This window comes from Notolabrus celidotus, chromosome 3 (assembly GCF_009762535.1).
Source record: "Notolabrus celidotus isolate fNotCel1 chromosome 3, fNotCel1.pri, whole genome shotgun sequence".
NCBI classification, from domain to species: domain Eukaryota; kingdom Metazoa; phylum Chordata; class Actinopteri; order Labriformes; family Labridae; genus Notolabrus; species Notolabrus celidotus.
In genome coordinates, this window is record NC_048274.1 from 17,889,081 (window position 1) to 17,904,779 (window position 15,699).

The 15,699-nt window shown below is 39.4% G+C and overlaps 1 protein-coding gene and 1 non-coding gene across 2 annotated transcripts; both read left to right on the forward strand.

Moving 5' to 3' along the window:
* The first annotated feature begins 1,597 nt into the window (after positions 1-1,597).
* Positions 1,598-12,874, forward strand: dnaja2a (DnaJ heat shock protein family (Hsp40) member A2a). The gene is given in 12 exon segments (XM_034680663.1): positions 1,598-1,784; positions 3,274-3,333; positions 6,781-6,904; positions 6,907-7,009; positions 7,144-7,224; positions 7,356-7,378; positions 7,381-7,488; positions 7,584-7,613; positions 7,616-7,779; positions 9,739-9,883; positions 10,403-10,530; positions 11,744-12,874. Coding segments are annotated over 12 exon segments (1,233 nt in total). The 5' UTR covers positions 1,598-1,706; the 3' UTR covers positions 11,933-12,874.
* Positions 12,875-15,627: 2,753 nt separating this feature from the next.
* Positions 15,628-15,699, forward strand: trnat-agu. Its single transcript has one exon. It is a non-coding gene; the product is annotated as a tRNA-Thr (tRNA).

Consider the following 15,699-nt stretch of genomic DNA (forward strand, 5'->3'; position numbering starts at 1 on the left):
TTTTTATTATTATTATTTTATTTTATTTATTTTTTTGGCTATTTGACTAGCTGATCATTACCTTATGGTTTGTAACTATTCTGTGGCTGTTTGTTCTGTATGTCAATTGTCATGTGCTTTTCTTTTTTGTGCAGTGGTGGTTAAATTACACAGCTTCATTACTTAAGTCAAAGTATAGATACTCCAGGTCAAATATTACTCCAATACAAGTGAAAGTTGCTCTGTCAAATTATTACTTGATTTAAAGTACTGGAGTACTTGCTTTTAAAAATACTTAAGAATTCAAACTAAGTACTTTTTAAAATATCTCTAAGCACAGTATTTCCACAATACATAAGTGCAGTCAAGACTAATAGGAGTACATTCGGTTACATTATGTTTATTTAGAAACCATTACTTGAAATCTCTAAAAACTATACCATGGAATAAAAACAGACACTAATTTACTCCAAGCACAGATGACCTAGTTTGAAATGTTGATCTGGAATGACAAATGTTATGTAGCTCAACACGCTTTCTCAGGTTGGACAGTGAGTTTTTGTATGTTTGAGCAGAGTGGGAAATAGGGAGAACATTTCAAATGATACGTATCATTCTTCATTTAAAAAAACTGTAATACGGGCTGAAGATATGGCCAGGGGTGCTCAGGTGGAGAATTATATTCTATCATCACCACCTCAACATGAACAGCCTGATCTGAGTTTTGCTCTGTGTTTGCTCCACGTTCAACCATGGAGACCAACGATATACAGGTATGGCTAAACCACAGAGACCAACAGAACTACAAAAACACAGTTTACTGTCTTAGGGATCAGATTTCAGAAAAGAGAAGGAAATTCATGAACTGACTTCAAATCAAAAGTAATGAGTAACTAGAACACTGATAGAAATGTAGTGGAGTAAAAAGTGCAATAATTGCCTTCTGAATGTAGTGGAGTAAAAGTAATAAGTTCCCCCAAAACTAATACTCAAGTAAAGTACAGATACTCAAAAAATTTACTCAAGTACAGTACTTAAAGCTGCTATGAGGATCTTTTTGTTTGTGTCGATTATGGCGCCTCCTGTGGACAAACTGATAACTCATATCTCTTGTCCTATACATGCAAAGGTCGCTTTTTCAACAAAAACCTCACCCTGCTGTCTTTTATAAGTCAAACTTCTCAAGCAATGTGATTACTTTCCATGAAAACAGGCTGTTTCTACAGGGAGATGTCAATCATCTGGTGTGACACCTACCCCCTCACAGCGGTTTCAGGCATTAAAAATGACAACAGAGAAGGTATCAGTGTTGTTGTTGTTGTTGATGGTCTTGTTTGCTTTAGAGGGTCATTAAGAGGCGTCAGTATCAGTTTCAGTCTATTTCTCAGCTATTTTAAAACTCCTTACAGTGCCTTTAAGTAAATTTACTCAATTACTGTCCATCATTGGTTTTGTGATGAGTGCTGTTCTTCAATAATAAGACCATTGAAAAAAAAAGGACAAAAACTAAAACTGGGCTGAAATTATAAAAATCAAGTAAGAAATACATATAAAACTGATGAAAATTTTTAAATGTGTAATATTTGCAGTCATGCCGCAGACCTGCAGCGTGGAGGCAGCAGCGGACACAGCGCGTGTCACTTTCCGGAAAGTGACGCACGAGGCTCTGAGAACATTTTCCCCGGCTCGTGCTCTTTGTCCATCAGCTCTGAAGAAACAGAAACACCATGGCGACTGTGGTCGACACCAAACTATACGACATCCTGGGAGTGTCTCCATCTGCCACGGAGAATGAACTGAAGAAGGTATTTAGACTCGGGAGATTAGAGAAAAAGAAACGAGATCACATAATGTTTCTGTTGGGAGGTGTTAATGTTAAAACGATACAATCAGGAAATGCGTTACTCTGCGCAGCTAGCTTAGCTTCGAGCTAGCAAGCTAACCGGCCTGATGTTCATGTGACGATGCGGCCGAAACGTTTAATGATGAACCAGGTGGTTTTTCCTTTGAGATGCAGGCAGTCTGCGTAGTTGTCTCAACCTTAATAGAAGTCGATTGAACATAGGGGGTGAAATTACGGTTAAAGCCATTGACCTCACGTTAGCTTTAGCTCAGGTGATTGTCAGGTTAGCTAGCTGTGCCCGGGCGAAGGTTGTGGAAATGGGAAGAGGGAGTTTTCACTTACTGACACACATTTACGTAGAGTATGGGTCATAAAATCACAAGAAGCTGAGTGTAAGTCTCTAATTCCTGGATTAGCATGTTGCGTTACAGCTGAGTGGTAACACCAGCATGGTTTTAAATGAGGCTTTTACTTGCATCAGTGCATTGGGGCCTCGGTATCTTTTTCACGTCCACATATGTCTGCTCTGTCTCTACTATATAAAAGTAACATCAAGGTTGAACATGAAATTAAATAATCAATGTCAACCCAAACTAGCATCGGCTCACGTTAGCTAGGTAATCTTAATGTAACTCTCGTAATCCCCTTAGAACTGAATTAGTGTCGTTCTGACTCATACAGTTAAACTTTATCGATGTCAACTCTCTGTCCAGGTTCTTTGTCATCATTGTATACTGGTGTGAAAACTCGTTTTATTTACAGGAGTGATAACGTTACGCCATCAACATATGCTGATCACCATGCTCACTGTAACCATGGTGTTTTAGCTGTCAGGCATTTCTTGAAAAACTGGATATATCGGTGGCAGTGTTGATGTAAAGTCGCTGTTTCTGGAAACTGAGTAAGTTTATAAATGAACGACCCAACGGTCAGTTTAATAGAACAAAGTTTCCGGAAGTGTTTTGCCGACTGTACCGCCTGATTACGTCATGACGCACGTGTGATTACGTAAGCAGAAGAAAGGGTTTCTGAATCAGAAATACTTTATTAATCCCGGGGGGAAACTCAGTCATTAAAGTTGCTGCTATACACAATAGTTAAGAATATCAAATAATATTAATAGAAGTAGTAATTAATACGATGTAAATACAAATATAATGAAAATAATGATAATAAAAGTATGTACAGAAGACAGAATAAGCTATCTATAAAATAAATGGTTGAAGTCCCCGGAGATCAGGAAGAGAGCACTCTGGTGGTCTGTCTGGAGTCTGGTTATGACAGCTTTGAGAACGTTGGATGCTGTAGTCAGGTTGGCAGAGGGGGGAAGGAAACAGCTGCCTTCTGTGGATGTTGAAGTCATACCGATGTGACTTTAATGAGCAACGCAAATCTGATTATATCTTCTATTCAACTTCAATAATATGTCTCCCTTTTTTGTGTAATTCTAGGCATACCGAAAACTGGCTAAAGAATACCACCCTGACAAGAACCCAAATGCTGGTGACAAGGTAAGACAGTAGAGACCGTCCCTTTGAACAGGTCTAGTTCTCCTCTACAGCAACTTTAGCACTATACTTTCTCATGCTTAGTACATGGCTGCTTACTTCATTTGTTAATAATTATACACCAGATACAACTTTATTAAAGGTTTTATTGATTTAAAAGTAGGGATGCACCGAAAATCCGATCACCAAAAATTTTCGCCAGAAAATGGCCCAAAGGTGCATTTTCGTTTTTCAGCTGAAATACTTTAATCACTGAAACAACACGGCCTAAACAGAATGTTGTGATGACTCAAGTTAAAAACGTGGCCAGTACGCCCATGTCTGGATAAGGGCCAACATGTCTGCATCCGTTATTCCTTTAATTGCAGCACCAAAGTGTCTTCTAAGCAAAGAGGTTGAGACGGACCACGGAGTGAAAACAATGAAAAGCACACTCTTAGAGTCTGTCAGCACACGTTTCACTGAGATCTATTCAGATCCTCTGCACTTCATCGTGACTGTACTTGATCCGCGTTATGAAGATCATTACTTGGATGTAGGAATAAAGCAGCGCGCATGAGAAATGATCCAGGCCACGATGGATGTGGAGAACCCGCTTGGAGATGGAGAAGCGCACAGCGCAGGAGAAGGAGAACAGAGCGCAGAAAAAAGGACTTGTCTCTCTGAACCAGATGAGGGGCATGCACTGATATGTGCTGTCTGATATGTTCGATGAGATCCTTGATTTTAGTGAGGTTAGTACACAGTCATATCCATAAATGCAATGGTAAGGGAGACCAGGGACAGTTGTCACATTTTTGACATTTCTGTCTATAACTTTGAGCTCTTTTAACCTAGTGTGTTTAAGTTAGCTTCAAGTGTCTGCTAATAAATGGCCTAGAAAATGCCTGTGCAACCCAAACAGAAAATGCATGGCTTAATCTCAAATCCAAGGAGTGAAATGTTACAACTGTCCCTGCTCTCCCTACAAATAATTGGCATAATCATTTTTTTTGGTTTTCGGCCTTGGTTTCCTCATTTTCGGTTTCGAACAAGAATTTTCATTTCGGTGCATCCCTAGTTATTACTCTCAGTTCTCTGAGCATTTTCCACTGATGATGACATTAACAAGGTAAACTGGCAGGACCTAATTTAGTTTTTCTGCTTCATCACATCTGTCACTCGTTCATGTCTATTTATCTGTCCTTTTGCGTGTATCTCATATACTGTCTTCTGTTAATGTGCCCTCTTCAGTTTTGTAGATTTCTCCATTGTGCCTAGTGTTTTGTGTCTTTGACCTCTCCAGCCATTTCTCCACTGTTTCACCTCTTTTCTTGGTTGTCACCATAAACAAACTGTCAAATGAACCTTACCTCTTTCAGGGATTGATGTGATGACAGTAAGTCTGCCAGAGTCGGTGTTTAGAGACTCTTATTATTACTTCAATTAAAAAAGAGGTTTGTAAAGCCTTTGGGGGTCAGCTGAATGGAACCAAAGTCCGTCCCTCTGCAGTGCTGGTTTTCTTTCCCCAGAGATCTTTTTTTCTTTTAATAATGGGAAGAAAAAAAATGACCATTTATATAAGAAAAAGAATGCAAGTTTGATAATTAAATCGGTTTGAACATTTATAAATACTCAGCCACAATGATAAGTTAAAATGCCCAGTATTTATTGGACTCAAATGCATTATTTAAGACCAACTTAATTAAATTTAGAAGATTTATTGGCATGATGGTGTCAAAATGTATCAGCATGATAATAATACAAATATAGTTAAATACACTGATTAAAATCAGTAATTTCAAAAATGGTTGTGTACGTAGCTTTTAAGTTTTTTTTTTTTATAGAAGTTATTGTCAAACAGGTTTAGGCATCGTGCTGCAAGATTTGCCCTTTTGAACCTCCTAAATGCAGCAGTGGATTAGTCAGGAATTGAAATTCCTGTATACAAATCAATGCTATAAATGAGAGAAGAAACTGGACACATTAAATCACAATCATCTCACAAAATAGTGCAAACAAAATGACATGCACTTTGTTGACACATTGTCATCACACACTGGTGCGTGCTCTGTGGAAGGTTTTAAGTCTGCACTGTCCAGAGTGTTCCTCATGCCCCACTAGTTTAAGAGAGACAACAGGCGAACAGCAAAACTCCAGATATCTGTGTTAAAGCGCAGCTCGTGCTGGGCGATATTGTGAAAGATGTTGTCATGATAAAAATGTTCATATCAGTCGATATTGATAATTAACATGATGAATATAAAATCATTATTTCATTTTAATTGAAATGCTTGTACCTGGGATGTAGTACTCCTATGAGCTTCTAGAATCCCTCGTTTTTGATTTGTTAATGCAGTCAACACAGTGTTAGACTACATGTCTGTTTTGAGCTGGTAGCTTTTGCATTTTCTTCAGTGTCACTGTCGATTGTTTCAGTTTACATTCTGCTCCAAACGTCTTGAAGCCCTGCCTTCCTCTTACCCTGCGACATGATTGGCTGTTCAATGCTTTCTTCTTCTTCTTCTGTTAAATGTCGGTAGGCAAACCAGTGTTTAAGACACATTGCTTCCCCCTACCTTTTTATTGGTTTGGGGTTGTTATTATAAGTTTAAGTATATTGCATTTTTATTGAACATTTGACTTATTTATACTGAGAAAAAGTATGTAGGGATATTATTGTTGTCAATTCATCGTCCAGCTCTTAGCTCATTGCTGTAACATCTTCTAACTCTTGTTCAAACATCTCTGGGAAGTTTCTTGTCTCTTTGCAATGCAGACAACGTTAATACATGACAACGTTAATACATGACAACGTTAATACATGACAATGCTAACTGCTTCGTTTTGACTTCTGCTTTTGTTTAGTTGAGATATGCATCTTTGGTATGATTGATTATATTGTTGTGATATGTTTTGCTACGCTAACGCGTCCCCCAAAATATAAGCTTTTCACATATTACAAGTTTCCTACAGAGTTGTTAGTGTAACAAGCATTAAATGCCTTCAAACTGCTGAGCAGCTGTAGTAGCACTGCTGAACCAAGTTGAATACATCTGCTCAGTGGATTGGATCTTTGTCACGGGTACCAGATTTAGCTTTTCGAGTCAGTATCTGCCCAATATCAGTCACCAGAACCGGAACAGTGCATCCCTGAACACAGCAAAGGATTTTGTGACATTAGAGCCCACGATAGTCAGGAATGTTGTCGGCTTTGGTTTTAATTAAGCTGGGCTGAAAGGTTAATAGAAGTCTTAGAAGGTCTCGAGCTGCTAGAGTATGTTTCACAGAGAATGGATGCTGCCTGTTCTGATATGGTCCTAATGTGGAATATAGTTCTTTAGTGGCCCCTTGTTAAATCGTGACGGCACTACTTCCAACTGTTTAGTGATTTTGTTGTGATCGATTCACCTGAGGAAATTATACCCTGTTAGATTTTGATTGTTGTTTTTCTGCTTTTTCAAATAACAGTTCAAAGAAATAAGTTTTGCCTACGAGGTTCTGACCAACCCTGAAAAAAAGGAATTGTACGACCGCTATGGAGAACAGGGATTGCGGGAAGGAGGTGGGGGTGGACCGGGGATGGATGATATCTTCTCCACATCTTTGGCGGTGGACTCTTTGGATTCATGGGCGGCCAGGGGAGTCGCGCCAGGAATGGAGGTCGACGGAGAGGAGAGGACATGGTCCATCCACTCAAGTAAGCCCAAGCTTGTTCACTGACATACATGCTTCTTTTTAAAAAAATGTTGTACTTTATAATGAACTTAAATTCTCCTTTTGGAATTTTGTTAAAATGTCCTTAACTGTATTCAAACACACTATTTTCTACAGGGTGTCATTGGAGGACCTTTACAATGGGAAAACAACTAAACTTCAACTTAGCAAGAATGTACTGTGTAGCACTTGTAATGGGTAAGTTGTATAACCTCCATACTTATGTGGCCCTCATTCCTGTGTGCAGTTCTGATGTTTTGCTCATCGTGTTAGGTTTCCTAAGCTTTAACAATCAATCCATCACCGTGTGTGTGTGTGTGTGCATGCAGGCAAGGAGGCAAGACAGGCGCCGTTCAGAATGTACAACATGTAGGGGGCGTGGCATGCGCATCATGATCAGACAGCTGGCCCCAGGCATGGTCCAACAGATGCAGTCTGTGTGCACTGATTGTAATGGAGAAGGTAAGGATACCTGTCCATGAATAAGCGTTTCCTGTTTGTATTGCTGTGGCTTGGTCTGCACAGACACCTCATCTTTCACACTTTTCCTGCTACAGGGGAAGTCATCAGTGAGAAAGACCGTTGTAAAAATGTGAGGGTAAGAAAGTGGTGAAGGAGGTGAAGATTCTCGAGGTCCATGTGGACAAGGGCATGAAGCACGGACAGAAAATTACCTTTGGAGGGGAGGCAGACCAGGCACCCGGTGTGGAACCTGGAGATATAGTCCTTGTCCTGCAGGAAAAAGACAACGAGGTAAGTGGACCAGTCCTCCAATTCTTTAGCGATACATGGTGCTAACATATTATTACGCCTATGCACTTTTTCTCATAGGTGGGGAGGAGAGTTTTCTTGTATTCGTTTGGTCGTGGTTTTGCTTTTACGATTTAATATTGGCAACAAAAGGCTGAGCATGAGTAAGGAAGGACATACAGCACTTTGTGCCAGATCTGTCATTATTGCAACAGGATGTCACTGTTTCCATACAAAGTAGCATGCATGGCTAATGTTTGCCCAGTATGAAAGTGGAACCTGATAAGTGGGTCAAGTGTGGAACAAACAACAGAACAAAAAGGCAAAGAGTGTGTGGAAAGCAAATTGGGTGAAAGTCATGCAGCACATCAAAAACAAACATTTCTGGATGCATGATGCACATGATGGTGCACAGGTGGTGCTTCAGAGCCTGAGGGTGTCTTTATTAAGCATTAGCCCTTCTGTACCACCTCCAGTCGACCCAGTGACAGCTAGTACGACACTGTTCCTGTTAGCTTATCACACCTCTAGATGCTAGTGCATCTGAAAAGATTCAGTATGAGAAAAACTTGGCGTTTCTCAGAACAACTTTAGTAAGTAGAAATGAAACATTCTATATTTTGTGATTATTTATTTTTAGCTGTAGGCCATAATTTCCTTTTTTTTAAGGTTGAAACAATTTAGTTTGGGATATATGACATTTTTACTATCTTGAATATCTGATGGAATTTATTAAAAATGTTAAATTACTACTACTAGCTCCTCTTAGCAGACGTTTGCACTCTCCAGTCAGTCCATCCGGGTGATGACTGGATAAGGAGTGCAGTGGATGTGCAGAAGATCCTAGACAGGTTTTCTGTAACGGGGTTACAAAGTTGAAGAAGCAGTGTGTCACAGGAGTCTTGTCCAGCTGGTGCTGCTTCAGGCCTCTCCTCTGTTTTGAGTGCTGACAACCAGATTGTGTTGACAGTGTTGTGTCCTCAGAATTGCGTGAGTGGATACCTGACATTGTGAATATAGGGTTAATTAAATCCATAGTTTCTAAATGATCTGTTTTGCTGATGTGAAGTAACCAGTTCAAAGAGTCTATGACTTTGTTTTTGCTGCTGTTCCATTTTTTTATATATATATATGTATCTCAGGAGTGAACATTGCCTGTTTAAAAACCAGGCTGCCTCTGACAATGCAAAGTTATTTTCAGTAAACTGGAACAGCAGGCTGAGCTGTAGCAATGCCTCTAGCTCTTTCTCCCCAGCAGGTTTTTGTCATTTATGTCAGGGTGTCTTTGTGGATAGTGGAGGCAAAATTTGTTACTTAAGCTGCTTCGGCAATGCAGATAACATACAGCTGAAACTCTGTATGTTAAACATAAATAGCCTGGGATCATGGTCTGGTTTCCATTCAATTAATCTCCTTTTTCCAGGGGGCAATTTGACAGACCTACAACCAATCAAAGCACTGCAGCATGTGACGTAGCACAAATCGGCAGAAAAGGGGAACAGACAACAGCATGATATATATGAAATGTTTAACCTTTTGTAGCTGTGATTAGCCTGGTTAAAGACTATAGTTAATATCACTGGTATGGTGCTGTTACGTATAGTGTGAAAACCTGATCAGTCAGTGGCAGTTAATAATGCTGAAGGTTCAAAGTTGTCTCCAGCCACAGACTCCCAGCGGTAAGGCGATTCTGGAAAGAGGTTCACTGTTGTCTGTAGTGAGTCCAGAGAGGACTGAAGTGGTTTTGTTGATTCTTGTATAAGAATCGATGCGTCTTCTTGAAGGGTTGACCTCTGTTTTTTAACTCTGCTGCCAGCTGATCCATAGAGATGAGCTCAGTAGTTGAAGTAGAAATAATTTGAAAGCAGGCAGGGATTTCTCTCGCGCACGTCCTTCCTCTACATTGCAACCGGAAGTCCCTCTCCAGCAACATTTCTAACCTACTTCTCTCTCCATTTTCAGACATACAGGCGAGAAGGAAATGACCTATTCATGACTCATAAATCGGGCTGGTGGAGGCGCTGTGGCGGCTTCCAGTTTATGCTGAAACACTTAGACGGGAGACAGATCGTGGTGAAGTACCCTGCTGGCAAAGTCATTGAACCAGGTCAACACTCATCTCTAATTTAACATTATTCAGTAATCAAATGTAACTGACTCACTTTCTTTATTAAGGTAAGAACTGCGTGTGTGACATTAACAGGCTCTCACTTGAGTCATACTTTTCTACCTCAACATTTTAACAAAACGTGTTGTGCATCACAACAAAGACATCAAAGGTGCCTGGTTTCCCCTTATTGTGTTAATATAGTTAATATTAAATGGTACCAATCATTTTTTTTAACATACAGTATGCAAATAGACTGATGTGAGACTGGTTTCCTGCTAAGAGCTGAACACAGACTAAGACACATCCACAGTACTTGATTAGTGAAGGCAGTGTGGGGTCAGCAGCATCCTCTGCAGAGTTCTGGAAAGACTGCCAAAAGTGATAAGTCACACACTTGCACGCCCTTAGGCTTCTTTTGTCTCTCTGCGGAACCTACATCAACAGCCCTAAACAGCACTAGAAGCTGTCTACAGTGTAAAGTAAAGCAAGTTTTTTAACAAGCTGCATCTCTTCCAGCCTCAGTTCGGGTGGTTCGAGGAGAGGGCATGCCCCAGTACCGAAACCCTTTTGAGAAGGGAGATCTGTATGTCAAGTTTGATGTCCAGTTCCCTGAAAACAACTGGATCAGCCCTGAGAAACTTGTGGTATGATATGTCTTCTCTTTTATAACCTGTTATCTCCTGGTGTGATTTGACTCTTCACAGTTAAAATATAAACTGACTATGGCTGAGCTAAGAACAGCTATGGGACACAAACAATGCTTCAAACTCAACCAATGTTCATATAATGCTGGAAGTAATGTGTCAGGATGTGAATGTTGGTCCACATAAAAGGATGTTCTAATCTGCAAGATGAAAAAATGCAAAATTATTATAAATACCCTTTTTAGACAGCAGAGGGCACTGTCTGCTGTTGACTGCTCTTAAATTGATAAACTAGTGGAGGACCTCTCTCCCTTTCTATTACTCATTTACATGTCGTGATTCCACACTAGCTCTGCAGGTAACAGACGTAACAGACAACTCTTAAGAGATGCTAATACACAAACAAAATGTCTGTCTATCTTTTAATTCATTCATTTGTTTGTTTGCTATTTCCATTTACTCTTTTAAGGATGTAGTGGGAATACCTATTTGAGCCCTTCCAAAATAAAAGCATGCATCATAAAACAGGCAACAATTTAAGCTACAGGAAAGTCATGAGAAGGGAAAAGTAAAAGTTTGTTGCATTCATTGAGCATGGTAAAACACGAGAACATCTGAATAATGAAATAAAATCCTAAATTTACAAGGTTAACACACTAACTGTATAACTCCCCACAGATTCATAAGTTATCGATGAGATTATATATTTAACATGTCATTATAAGTAAGTCTTATATGAAAGAATACAGATGGATTAAAAACTTAATTTAAATATATTGTGCACAATGTAGTATGTCTTTGTGCTTCAAATTAAAATATATTGAGTCATTAACTCTCATTTAAATGGTGCTGTAAAGGATTTTGTTATGTAGGTTACACCATAGTACGACTAAAGCAAGAACATGTGTCCCTGCTGTTGTTTTAATGAGAAGACTCGAGCCGCCACAAGAAAAATTTGCAACTTAATTTATTGCAGTGATTCCACTCAGGTAATGGAGCTATTCTGGTCTTAAATGGGTTACTTATTGAGCACTTCAATTTACACAGTGACACTTGTAATTATTCCTGACGATGTTTCACTCTGTTGAGAGGAGTTGTTCAGCAGTTACATTCCCTCTGTGAGGCTGCACTCTGTGCCTCCTGAAACATTTGAAACTACATGTGATCAGAAAATGTGTCTGGTCATGCTTACTGATGAGTTTTCCACATGCAGGAGCTGGAGGACATGCTGCCCTCACGATCAGAGCCGCCCATCATCACTGGAGACACAGAAGAGGTGGACCTGCAAGATTACGACGTCAGCCAGAGCTCATCGTCAGGGGGCCGCAGGGAGGCCTACAATGACAGCTCTGACGAAGAGGGCGGCCACCACGGGCCGGGGGTGCAGTGCGCCCACCAGTAGTCTCATAATCTCCCATACACATGTGACCCACGTTGTACTTGGGGAGAAAATGTTCGAGTTGCAGAGTAAACAAGGAGGTAGGTGAGACTGAAGAGGCTCATTAGTTCCTCAGACACAAATCAAATAAAGGTTCTAATTATCACAGCACCTGAAATTAGTAATATTATTGACATGTGTGATGTGATTATTTTGATCTTTGTCCGAGGAACTCACACTGGGGCAGCCAAAGACTTATCATTACTGCTCCTGGAACACATTTAGACACTTTAAACAGCAACTTCAGGTAGAAGTCATATTATTTAAGATGTATAAAAAGCATGGTTGCCCCAGTGAAAGCCATGTTAGGACTGATCTGGTGTTCAAAGTGAACCCCTCGCCCCTCTTTCCTCTGTCACCCCCCCGCTTAAGTCCACCCCCACTCATGGGAACTCCAGATCAATCAGAGAAAGGAATGTTTCTTGTTTGCTGAGTGTGACTTGCGTTTTGTTTTCATAGTATTTACAATAATTTAAAAAACTAACCAATGTGCATACACAGACAAAGCAGCTGAGCAATGTGATGTGCAGATCCTCTGACTTGTGTATTCATGGAATCATCCACTCAGCACCATTCGTAGGATTTGCTTTGATTTTTACAGCTTTATTTTCTTTGTAGGTTTTTACTTGTTTTTCCCTTTCTTTATATTTAATGCAGATTGAACATTGGTTATGGTGTATATCATTGAACTGGATGTTGGTAAGCTTCATCAGCTGCTGTATTCAAAAGCTCTGTGATTTTTAAAAAAGAAAAACGAAGTGAAATGACATATAGCCTGTATCTGTGCTGAGACCATGTGCATGTAAAAAGCTTTGGTTCCCTGCACTTATCTAACATCAAACAAAGCAGCACACTTCTGAAGAAATGTCTATGAAGTTGTTGAATAAATTGTTGAAATATCATGAACTGTGCATCTGGCCTTGTTTTCTCTACTCTTCTAAAAGAATAACTAAACACGTTTCTATCCAGTCATCGGCTCTGATGATACAGGAGTTTAGATTACGATCTTTCTGCCACAAGCTGCAGCTCTGTTTCAGTTCCCTAGAGTCTCAGAACAAAGACGGTGGTTGGGAAAGTAACTTCTACAGGAACTGTCAGTGATAGTTTATTCCACACATGGTCTGCCAACAATTGGGTCGTAACTGATGATCGCTGAAACCCCTTACCAAAATACCTGCATGCTCATTTTAGAGCCGTCTCACTCCCACAAAGTTTCCATTGTCAGTCAGACGCTCCAGAAAACGGTGGAATCACACTGTTCACAGTCTGAGTAAATGCAAAGACCTTCAGAAACTCAACATACAGGCAGTTTTATGTAAAAACAGGAATTTAAAGAGACTTGTAATCTCAAATTCCCAATAATATATTAGCTTCTTTTTAACCCTTATAAGATGTTCAGTTTTATAGGACTTGGTTCTGTTTTATGTATTAGATTCATCTAAAAAGAGTAACAATTATTTCTTGTTCAATGGCTCATACAGGTAATATCTAATGTCCTAAATTGTGCAACTTACCCGTTCATATAACAGACTGTTTGAATCAGCAGAGGGTTCAATTTTACAGCATTAATTTAAACTTCTTGTGTGAAACACCTACAATGCTACATGAGAAAACTGTGACGGGAAATTTTAGAAGCAGCACTAAACCACAACAATGCAACACATAAAGAGCAGGGCCCCACCTCAACATCTGCATGGGGTCTTCACTTTTGAAGACCTGGGCTGTTTACAAAAGGAGAAAGAGTGACTAAACTTGTCATGGAGAAGGAGGAATTAGCTGGTAGGTATTAAATATTCTGCATATTGGCACTTTCACAAGGCTGTACTTGTAAGGCAATGTTTAAATGTCTGTCAAATCCCTGCTGTATTATGATATTTTCCATTTGAATTGTGATTCAGATTGTTTTGCCTGTTGCTCTCCAGGATGAGCTTAGCCCTTTTACTTTTGATATGTTTTTCATTTTAAAACTATCACTGTTATCAGCTACATCCAGACACTGCAAGCCCAATGCTGACATGCATCCATTCCATACATTCACTCAGTTTTATAGCGCTCTCAACTTATTTGAAGGCCTAATCATATAACTAATCTTTATTTACTAAACCAGTTAGCTTCAATTCTTTTTGTGTAATGTGACTTATTACAGATTAATGTTTCAGGCCAGACATGGGGTGTCTTTCCTATATTTCTGAGCTTTCATCTCCGAATGAGCCAGGATGCAGTCTGAGATCCTCTGGTCGTACTCTTCCAAAGTGCAAGTTGAAAACCAAAGGCGACAGGGCTTTTGCTGTCCCTTGTTCTTTGCTGGGACAACCTGCAGGAGGAGACTTTCTCAGTCCTTTTTGTCGCACTACTTAAACACACCTTTACAAAAAAAACATTATTTTGTATTCTTGTCTTCACATTTATTTTTGATCTGCGAGTTTATTTATGTTTGCTTTTATTGTCTGTTGTGAAGCACTTTGTAACCTGTATTGGACAGTGCTTAACAAATAAAGCATTGCTATATTTGTGGGGATATCAAGCACTGTTTTGCTAAAGTATTATTGTGCTCTATTGACACAGGCAGAAAGCACTGTTTAAGTGAACTAGATGTAATTACCTACTTTCACCACATGATGGTAGTATCCTGTTTAGGGAGTCCTTCTGCTGGAGGTAAACAGTAACGTTGTAGTTCAGTACTGTAATACAGTGTTGTGCAGAAGCGTGTTATCAACATGTGCTCTTCTGTTTGGGTATATTTGCAGCATTAAAACATAAAAGTCACACTGAGAGTCTTATGTGTGCAACAGATTTTTAAGTTTTTATTCATTCAGTTATACGATCATCTGATATAAAGTTAAGATATCAAGAAAACTACTAAAATTATCTGGAGCCTGACTCTCTGCTAGGGTCAGGAAAATCTACATTTTCTGGGTAAAGGTCCAAATCCCTGTCAAACATTTTGAACAACTATACTGGAGGCCCCCATCTTGTCAGTAAACTTCCTGATCTAAAACATATCAGGATCCTTTTTCCTTTGACCCCCCTGTTATGTTGCGGTCAAGTTGACCCTTTTTAAAGTTATTTTAGGCAATATATGCCTTCCAAACCAGCTAAAAGCACTAAAAATCTGGGGCAGCATGGACAGTAGAGGATGTCATGTTAATTTATAAACATCACTTCATAAGAAATAAAAAAAAAAAAAATGTAAAATAAAAAAGAAAACCGATGTCATGTAAAAATGTTGTATTTACATTTAGGGCTTTCCAATGTACATTAAAAACTGTTTAAACATTAATTTTAATGATAAACGAGTGAGTTATCTTCATTGAACCATGATCTGCAAGAATTAAAGACCAGCAATGGACTAAATCTTGATTTAAATGGTTAATAATGGAGTTAAAAATATGATTAAATAAATGTGTATCTGGATTTTTTGGGGTTCGGACACTTGGATAATTGAATATGCCCCGGGTTAAACTGACCCAGGAACATCATTGCTGTTCCAGAGAAAGGGTTAAACAATCGAGCTGGTCCAGTCCGAAAGCAATCGTTCCATAAAACTACTCTTAAACAACCGGACTTGGAGACAATGTGCCAATTACTCAATATCTTAATCATTAAGTCATCCATAATAGAGATTTTGATTTATCCTTGTTTCCGCTATGGCGGTCACCGGCGCCGTGGCTTAGTTGGTTAAAGCGCCTGTCTAGTAAACAGGATCCTGGGTTCGAATCCCAGCGGTGCCT